Source organism: Rhagoletis zephyria, unplaced genomic scaffold, assembly GCF_001687245.7.
Source record: "Rhagoletis zephyria isolate East Lansing unplaced genomic scaffold, Rhagoletis_zephyria_1.1 Rzeph_scaffold_06019, whole genome shotgun sequence".
Lineage (NCBI taxonomy): Eukaryota > Metazoa > Arthropoda > Insecta > Diptera > Tephritidae > Rhagoletis > Rhagoletis zephyria.
In genome coordinates this window covers 29,349-38,445 of record NW_016163102.1, presented here as the reverse complement: position 1 = coordinate 38,445, position 9,097 = coordinate 29,349, and the positions used below count along the sequence as shown (strand labels likewise).

Sequence of the window (9,097 nt, the reverse complement as noted above, 5' to 3'; positions counted from 1 at the left end):
TTTGACATGTTCCACTTAGCTAAAAACGAAATTAAATCTTCATATTTCTAATAACTAAACTGATATAAAAGCCCCAAATCAAAAATTTATTAGAATTTACAATCCAAATGGTCGAACAGCTGTTTATTTGCCCAAGGCTCATTAAGGTGTAACAACAACTGCAATTCAAAATTTTTAGTTTTTATTAGGTTATTTTTTTAATTAATAGGAAGTCAAAAAGCAAATCTATCGTTGTAAAATTATAAAAACAGCAAAGAAGTGCGGTCGTATTAAAATAATAAGCTGAAGAAATCCATGCAGCAATCCTCCGGTCCTAATTAAGTCCTGCGATTGTGTTTCTTATCGTGAATAGCAGCGCAAAAAGAAGATACATTTGTGTCAGCTGATTATCAGCTGAAAAATTTGTTTTCATGGCAAATAGAAGAACGCAATTTTTACTGGAGTATTGTTTATTTTGTATAAATTATATACATTTTGGGATTTAATTAAACTTTTGAAGAAATGGATTCAAAGGGATCGTCAAGGGGAAATCCAAGTTTAAGTCAATACTTTGCTGATGATCCGCCCAGCTTTTTCGATGAACTAGCAAACAAATCTACCAGCAAGGGAAATGGTAAAGTGTGAAAATTTTATTTTATAAACAATTTTTTAAATATTCAAAACAAATAGATCCTTCTCTGCCCACCGTCCCCAACTCAGCACCCGTGCCAACACCACGCTCAAATCAGAAACCCCCTCAGCCGGCACCCAGTAATCTAACTGCAAATACCTTTAGTGGTGCCTTTAAAGCACCCGAATATATAGAAAATCCTGCAGACGGTGAAGATGATCTTAAAGTACCCGACTATGTGCGTAATTTCTGGGAGCCTGCATCTAGCGACTCTGTTGGTACACGCCCTCCATTGCTCACCACACCGGGCATACAAACACCAACTGATTTGGTAAGCATTTAACGCGGGGTTTTTATTTTGGTACAAATTTCCATTTTTAACTTTCTTCCCCGAATAGTCTGATCTTATTGGCGAGGCTGTACATAAGCATTTAGGTGAAGCCGAATTGGCACAACGCAAAATTCTAGGTGTGGACAATGTCACACAAGATGAACGTGGTTTGCGTACATTGATCAGCGCTGGTTGCTATCGCTCGGCAGTCAATCTCACTGGACGTTTATTGACTATCTATGGCCAGGGGTATGGTCGTGCCGGCCAACCGGCCAAACATTCGCCGCACTCACTGCAATTGTGGTTCACACGTCTAGCGCTTTTGGCGAAATTGGGTGAATTTGAGCTGCTGCAGGCAGAAGCAGAACCATTCGATCAACTTAATCGACCAGATGTGTACTATGAGGTAGTACATATTCTTTGACCTTAATTGAAATTTTATTACTACTTAATTTCCTGTTTTACTAGTTCTATCCAGAAATGTATAATGGAAAAACAGGCTCAATTGCTTGCTTCTCCTTTCGCTTACTACTTGCTGAATTGCCCATTTATATGGGAAACCCACATTTAGGCTTAGATCGACTGTCAGAGCTTTATGTGATAAGTAATGAAATTAAAAAGTATTTCGCTGGACGTGAACCGAAAGATGCAGAGCAATTTTGGTGGCGACGTGAAATACGCGTACTACATTCCATAGTCAATTGTGCGTTAATAGTGAGTAAACGTTTAATTGATATGTAAATTATATTAACTCGTCCTTTATTAAATAGATGAAGAAGTTCAATTTGATTGATGACATTATACGCGGCATGATACTGGAAAGCGCTGATTTGAGCAAGGAAGAACGGCGTGCACTGTATTCTGCTTGGGGACGCATTTATTTACAGATTGGTGACATTTTTGGTGCAGAGCAGAAATTTGCAGAAGCACGTCGGATGCGTGAAATGTGTGTGAAATTTTTCATACTGAAAAAGTAAAAAAATTACATAAATTCTTTGGTACATTTACAGCAATTCCACGCCTGACCTGCGTGACTTGGTGGATAAAGGTCTAATAACTGTGGCCGAAAATGACTTTCGTGGCGCATATGCCATTTTTCAGAAAGCATTGCATTTAGAATCCGGCAATACAATGATACTTAACAACATGGGCGTCTGTTTGCTCTACGAGGGAAAATTAAAGGATGCTATAAAACTATTCGAACATGCCATTAATTTAAATCCACAAAATTCACTCAACGAAAGTTTATTAGTAAACTTATCTACGCTTTATGAATTGGAATCAAATAACTCAAAACACAGGAAGTTGAATTTGTTGCGACTTATAAATAAATATAAACCAGATTTGAATATTAGCTTAGAAGTTTGTTTGAAGTTGCAATCGACAAATTGATATGATGCATTTGATAATGAAGTTAAAATATTTTTATAAATCCAGAAGAAGTTGCATTACGCATGTAAAAGAAAATAAGTTGGACATAAAAAAGTATTTGTTTCGCTTTAAGTGTTTGCTTTCAGTTAAAAAAACTGTCCCTCCATTAAACGATTGAGTTAAGCATGTACATATTGTGTATTTCAGTTATATGTATGTAATAAATTAAGACAAAATATATATGTATTTACTATGGTAATGTAGAAGACTTGTTTTTATTTAATATGCAATAGTGATTTAACGCCGTATTTTGTTTAAAATAAATTTCATTTTGGCAATTGGTGCGCTCGTTACAGTCGCATATATGTTTCCGGAACGATTCAGATTTATTTAGGGCTAAAAACCATTACTTCAGCAGCTTTTCCCCATCAGTTTTGACATTCTACGATATGGAGGTTCGCATATGTATTTCCAAAGAAGCTCGGTCTTAAATCTTTCAACATCCTATCTTTTATAATACTTTTAAAACAAATAATTCAAAGTAAACGGGTAAATATTGTTCAGTATCAGGTGACACCATAGCGAAACAGGCCGCCTAAAATTATGCATTCCGAAAATCTAAAGTTAGATCAAGCACGGCTGTCAAAGTTCTGGTACCAAATGCTTGGAAAAGTCTTTCCCAACTCCGTCGGTGATGATGCTGTTGCTCAACGTCGTTTTAGGCATCTGTATTATAGTCGATGTTCAGGAGGCTGATCCCGCGGTATTAGGCACTTTGTCGGATCCCCCATCTTGTGGATTGGGCAATAATGACAATTTTTTAAATTATACTTTGCACTCTATTTATTAACTACGTCAGTAAAAATGTATGTATATATCAAATAATCAATTAAAATTTTATCGTTTATGAAAAACTCAATTCATTGCAATTTGAAATCTGTGCTTAGATACTAAAAACTCAAAATAAAGGAATGATTTAATTAATACAACAAACATTTTGCATGCATGTAGATACATTTAAGGCATACGAATATTTTTCAAATTTTAATAAATGAGAGCAACTAAATAGATAAGTGTTTAGCAAGCAAAAGATACACAAAAATTGCGAATTACTGGAATATGTATACTTCTGCCAGTGTGCTGTGCTTCAAGCATTTTTTTGCTGTATAAAATAATTATTTACGACTAATAGGGAATGCAGTGAATATATGGATGCATGCATGTGTTGAATGAATATGGAATATAAGCTAATTTTGAGTGAATTTCACAAGGATTATAAATTTTATATATTATTAGTCGGCGATAGTACACAAGTTTGAAATATACAGTTGCATTTGAGATAATTGTTGATAATAAAAGCGCTAGGGTTACAGTAATAGTCGCTAAGTAGATATGGATAGTAATTTCGAATGGTGATTGCAATGTTGATATACATATTTGATAATAGCTGTGGCGCTTGGTTTTTAAAACAACAGAATACGTTTCTCCACAGTTTTGCGACAGATCGGACAGCCATCAATTTGATCGCCACACATTTGGCAAGTACCATGACCACAAAGGAATACCATATTCTTGATGCGATCAAAACAAACGGGGCACATTGTCTGAGAATAGAGATATTAATTATGAGTTTCGAATTTTTGTAAGTGTTAGTGCATGCTAAAGTAAAAACCCTCTCAAGACAAAACTCACCTGCTCCTTAATATCTTGTAACTGCTGCTTAAGTTTCTGCACGTCGTCCATTTGAAAGTTATTCACATTGGATGGTGCTAATAAAACGCTGGAAGCAGCTGTTGCAGCCGCTGCAGCATTGTTAGCCAAAATATTATTCTGGCTATTCAACTGATTTGCGCTAGCTATGGGTGTACTCATAGCTCCAGGCATAGTATTATTCATAGCTACACCATGTCCAGAAGTATTGACACAATGCACTTCCTTAGACTTATCGTCGGTAAAGCAGTGGCCAACGCCATGAACCTGCAGGAAAGAAAAAGCAGTTGCGCGATTTTTTTTATGCAAAAAAAAAAAATAACTGAATTGCAAATTTTACCTTTTCAGCAATTCCAGCGCCACCGCAGCACAAAGAAAACGGCAAAATTTCTTCAATTTGTGTGCGACACAGCACACACTTTTTCATTAGTCCAGAGCAATTTTCGCAAGCCACCATATGACCACAAGGGCGGAAGAATATGGAAGCACGTCGATCCGAGCAAACCAAACACTCGTCGATTTTCTCGCGCGATGAGACTGTTTCCCGGCAAATAAGACACTTCTTGACGCGTGGTGCACAAGTGTCACAGCAGCAAACGTGACCGCATGGCTGTATGTAAAAAGTAGAGATTTCAAGAATTAAGTTTCATATATTTAAGTTTAAGCATTATATCATTACCTTAAATACCGTATCGCGCTTGGCATCCGAGCATACAAGGCACTCCTCCAAGGTAGAGTGTTTCACAGCATCATTGGCAACATGCAGCGATTGCGATAGGTCTTTAGTCAGGCTATTCAAACCGCCTCCGGCGCCTCCGCCACCACTTGCATTACTATTGCGCACATCTCCACCAACGCCAGCCATCCCAGCGGGCCCACTTCCACCCTTCATCACTGTACTTAGTGGTAGATTAGTCGATGTCGAGTGATGCATACCACCGGAAATGGTAGCTACACCTACACTACCACCAGCACCAGCGACCACTGGCAAGGTATTTAAAGCCCCACCACTGTTTACGCCTACACCGGCACCCGCACCAACTGGTGTAGCGAGCGCGCGTGCACGTGCGTTCAAGCTAGTGCCGGCTACATTGCCTGGCAATTCCGAGTCATCGGTCTTCCGTTCATTGTAACACTTTACGAGAGTTTTGCATAGGTTCGGATCGGGACACAAGTCAAGTGGTGTTTGTAGCTTGCGATTTTTCAATGTCAAATCAGCACCATTTGCCGCTAGGAAGCAAGCAATAGAAGCTGAAGCCTTTTTATTGTTCGGATTACGCAATCCCATTAAAAGTTTGCCAAAGCCTTCCACATCCTGCAACTGCTTCAGCTGCGAGAGCGTGTGGTGGCGCAATGCTTCATGCAATGGCGTATCGCCATCCTTGTCGGGAATGTTTAAATTAGCGCCTTCCTGCACGAGCAGCTTAACAATTTGCACATGCTGACGTTCAACTGCCAAGTGGAGAGCCGTCTGAAGATTCACATTCTGCCGATCCATGTTGGCCTTGCCCATGTGTACGAGCAGCTCAGCAATTTCGACGTGATTATTCAGCGCCGCCAAATGCAAGGCGGTATAGCCATCATCCTTTTTCTCCTCCACAATCCAAGGACGATTGGTTTTGGTAAGTAGTATTTTCATCGCGCTCGGATTGCCCTTGAGCGCAGCATGATGCAGAGCATTGAAGCCATTGTTGTTGGTCAGCGTAATGTCGGCTCCATAGTCCAGCAACAGGGAAAGCATCTCATCATGCTCTTTCGAAATAGCATCATGCAGTGGCGTGTCGCCCTCCGAGTCCTGCAAGCTGGGATGACAACCCAGCGACAGTAAGGTTTTCACCACATTTAAGTGGCCTTTATTGACGGCGATGTGAAGTGCCGTCTGCCGCCGCTTATTACGAGCATTTAAATCAGCGCCTGCCTTAGAGAGTATTTCAATAACGGCAGGTTCATCACCAAAAGCAGCATGGTGCACAGCACGATCACCATCTTTATCTTCGATTTCGACATCTACATTGTGACGTAACAACACTTGTATGACATCGGTGTGTCCATTTTGACTGGCTGCCTGCAGAGCAGTGTGGCCGGCGAATACGCCATTTACATCCGGTACGGTAACTGGCGCACCGGTAGCAACACCACCGGCGGTAGCTGTGCCACCACCAGCAGCGGCTGAAGTAGCTGGCTGTACAGCGCCTGAAAGATACTCTTCGCAGCGGGCCTGATGAAAGGAAAATATATTTAGATTAAAAAATATTTATAGGAACGAAAAATAAACTCACAGCATAGCCATTAGCTGCTGCTTTGACGAACTCCTCGGTAGCATCACCCGATACATTTGGTTCAAAAAGTTTCTTTAAAATAGCAGACAAACGCTCCCCACTTGAAATGACCGGCACGCAGCTGCCATCAGCAGAGGCAGAAGCCTGGAAAATATACGAAGTTATGAGTTAATTTTTTTTTTGTGGAAAAGGCTATCGTAATTCCATACTATACTTACCACTTTAGTGACTGCCAGCGGATTATAAGTCCAGAGAGGTGTTACCTACCTCGACCTTCAAATCGTTGTCGTGATAAACTTGCTGTACGCGACCCAACTTGCCAAGAGTCTATAAAAATAGATAAAAAGTTACCACTATAAGGAAGGTGAAAAAATCAACAGGTGGCCGTTTTATGTATGTTTGAGAATAAAAGTACATTTAGTCATACATGCATACATAACGCAACGCCTCTTAAAAAAGCACAACACAAAAATCAAATCGGGAATATACATATCTTTTTGTGGATCTTACAGAATCAACGCTGGAGTGAGGCCTTGAGTGTACTTGTTCCGGACGTACCGCTGTCGAGGGAACGCGAAAACGTCCGATCTGGCAAATTGGAAAACGCCCTATTTCAGAAATTTATTCAAGAACGCCCTATGTCAGAATTTGATTCAAGATCGCGCTATCTCAGCAAATGTTTCAAAAACGAACCTTATTGAGATCGGACGTTTTGGATACTTTTATGAATCCTGTTCATCGGCATATGTATGTATTATCGATATATTTATTGGCAGCAGAAGCATTATCGATCAGTTATTATCGCTAGATATGTATGTTAATCGTTTTTTATCGATATCGAAGGACCTCAAATATTTTTATATACTTTTATCAAGAATTTATTGTTATAATTATTGCATCAAGGAATATGTTCAGCGATATACTTATCGAGATCATCATTGCTTCATTTATCAATATGTTTCACCGTATTAGTCTCATTTTTTTATTTTATTATCGATAAATTTATATTCATTGAATGTATATTTTTATCGATATCGCAATCACGAGTTTATCCACTTATCCATATCAGAGTAAAGTTTTAACATAAAAAATATTCAGCGAGGTGAATTTGTAAGAAATACGCTTCGAAATCAAAATGGCAGGGGTTTAAATTCACTCGGAGAGTGAATTGCAGAACCTGCCTGATTACATTGAATTTAAGCCAAGCTTAAAAAAAAACTCACCAATTGCATTGCATCTGCCCATTCACCATGTCCGCGTTGCAGCATTTTAATACTCTCCACATCGGAGCATATCTTAACAATATCACCGACTTGAAATTCTGGTGGTGCAGTTGTTGGCGATGATACTTTAGTCAATACCGCCGGATTGAAAGTCCAACGATTGCCCGAATTATAAGCAACCACAATATCATGTCCTCATCGATTCCCACCACTATGCCTGGATTGTTGAGGCATTCAAACATGCCATCTGTCCACCCGCCGTGACCATGTTGTAGCGACTGTACAATTTCCAAATCCAAATCAACAGTAACTTTATCGCCAATCTGAAAACCATGAGGTCCCTTACCGGGTCCATTTTCGCCTAGCAATGGCAAGTGGTCGCGATACACCGTATTGCCTTTAGCATCGATTTACAACCTAAAAAAAGAACGCTACCAATTCACAAACTCTTTAACAATTCAAATGCATAACTACCTTTAAATCAGCCATGCCTTCGAAACCCACGCGATACAAATTCTTTGCTCCATTATCCCACACAACATAGGCCGCAGAACGGGGTGACGCCGAAGACCAATCCTGTATCTCATTCACTTTGCCGCGACGTCCGACGCCACCATCCTGATCCTCCCACTGCCAGTCGACACCACGCACTACACGCGCACCCGGAAATATGCCGCGTACCGCTACCTTCTTCGATTTACGCCGTGGCTCCAACATAATGCGTTCTCCACCTGGTGTGGCAATGCGATAGAACCGGTGACGCAAGTGATGCTTATCGCCATGATAGCATATCGAGCAAAGATCGTAGTTAATACATTCGGCGCACTTCCAGCGTATGCCAAAAATTGGTTGCTGCCGGCATGTATCACACATTGTGCCATCGTGTTTGATTCCAGTCGGTGCGCTGTCCAGTATACGTAAATCATAGGCACCGGCACAGCGATAATTGGCGGCAGTGCCATTATCCCAAACGACAACAACCTCCTCGGAAGATTCAAAGTTTCGTACGGTGCCGACGTGACCCTCGCCACCATCCTGAAGAGATACAGCAGAAAAACAGAAAGTGATAATCAAGAAAGTATATCACTTGGGTGTATAAATAAATCATATACAAATGTTTGTACGTAAGTATGTATGTATATGACTTTAACCTACAGATATGATGACACGGTAATTGTATTTACGCATTGCACTAGGTGTAAAAAAAGCACAACCGGATTTTTCGTGAACTTTTAGAATTCTAGGTTAAAATTAGGTTTGAAGCGAAAAATCGCGACGTTGCGCATCTCGTTAAATCCAAAGTCAACTGAGAAGCACTTAGCGTTGCACGATTGCAAAAATTGGAATGAAAGTGGGAATACAAATTAACACCAACAATAATCATTGAGTTATCAGCGAGCACGCTTATATAGAGAGATAATTCAAGCGTTGCCGATGTAAGCTATAAATGCTTTTCTGCCTGATGGTGGAGATGGGTTCTTTCGTTATGTTTCGTATGATGCGGCATTACAATAGCAGCGATTATTTAATAAATGTCTGAGATCTAAAAGTGTGTATATATACAATAAAAAAA

At 39.9% G+C, this 9,097-nt stretch overlaps 2 protein-coding genes across 2 annotated transcripts in view; one reads left to right on the top strand and one right to left on the bottom strand.

Annotated features, from left to right (window-relative positions):
• The first annotated feature begins 6 nt into the window (after nt 1–6).
• LOC108372778 (trafficking protein particle complex subunit 12) lies at nt 7–2,831 on the top strand. The gene is made up of 6 exons (XM_017628547.1): nt 7–613; nt 670–941; nt 1,009–1,347; nt 1,410–1,655; nt 1,712–1,887; nt 1,952–2,831. Exons 1-6 carry the CDS (start codon nt 502–504, stop codon nt 2,331–2,333), a joined length of 1,527 nt encoding a protein of 508 aa, XP_017484036.1. The 5' UTR covers nt 7–501; the 3' UTR covers nt 2,334–2,831.
• Nucleotides 2,832–3,606: 775 nt separating this feature from the next.
• Nucleotides 3,607–9,097, bottom strand: part of LOC108372779 (E3 ubiquitin-protein ligase mind-bomb-like) — a 6,573-nt gene continuing 1,082 nt past the window's right edge. The window contains 10 exon segments of the mRNA XM_017628548.1: nt 3,607–3,916; nt 4,005–4,289; nt 4,363–4,632; nt 4,702–6,240; nt 6,302–6,445; nt 6,520–6,552; nt 6,554–6,628; nt 7,525–7,718; nt 7,721–7,941; nt 7,991–8,559. Of these exon segments, the coding sequence (XP_017484037.1) occupies nt 3,776–3,916; nt 4,005–4,289; nt 4,363–4,632; nt 4,702–6,240; nt 6,302–6,445; nt 6,520–6,552; nt 6,554–6,628; nt 7,525–7,718; nt 7,721–7,941; nt 7,991–8,559 (3,471 nt within the window). The 3' untranslated portion in view covers nt 3,607–3,775.

What these genes read in the sequence shown, in the direction of transcription:
- LOC108372778 (XM_017628547.1), top strand. Translation starts at nt 502, where the DNA reads ATGGATTCAAAGGGATCGTCAAGGGGAAATCCAAGTTTAAGTCAATAC. An exon ending in TACAAACACCAACTGATTTG is followed by an intron (nt 942 to 1,008) that starts GTAAGCATTTAA and finishes TTCCCCGAATAG; the next exon opens with TCTGATCTTATTGGCGAGGC. An exon ending in TAGTCAATTGTGCGTTAATA is followed by an intron (nt 1,656 to 1,711) that starts GTGAGTAAACGT and finishes TTTATTAAATAG; the next exon opens with ATGAAGAAGTTCAATTTGAT.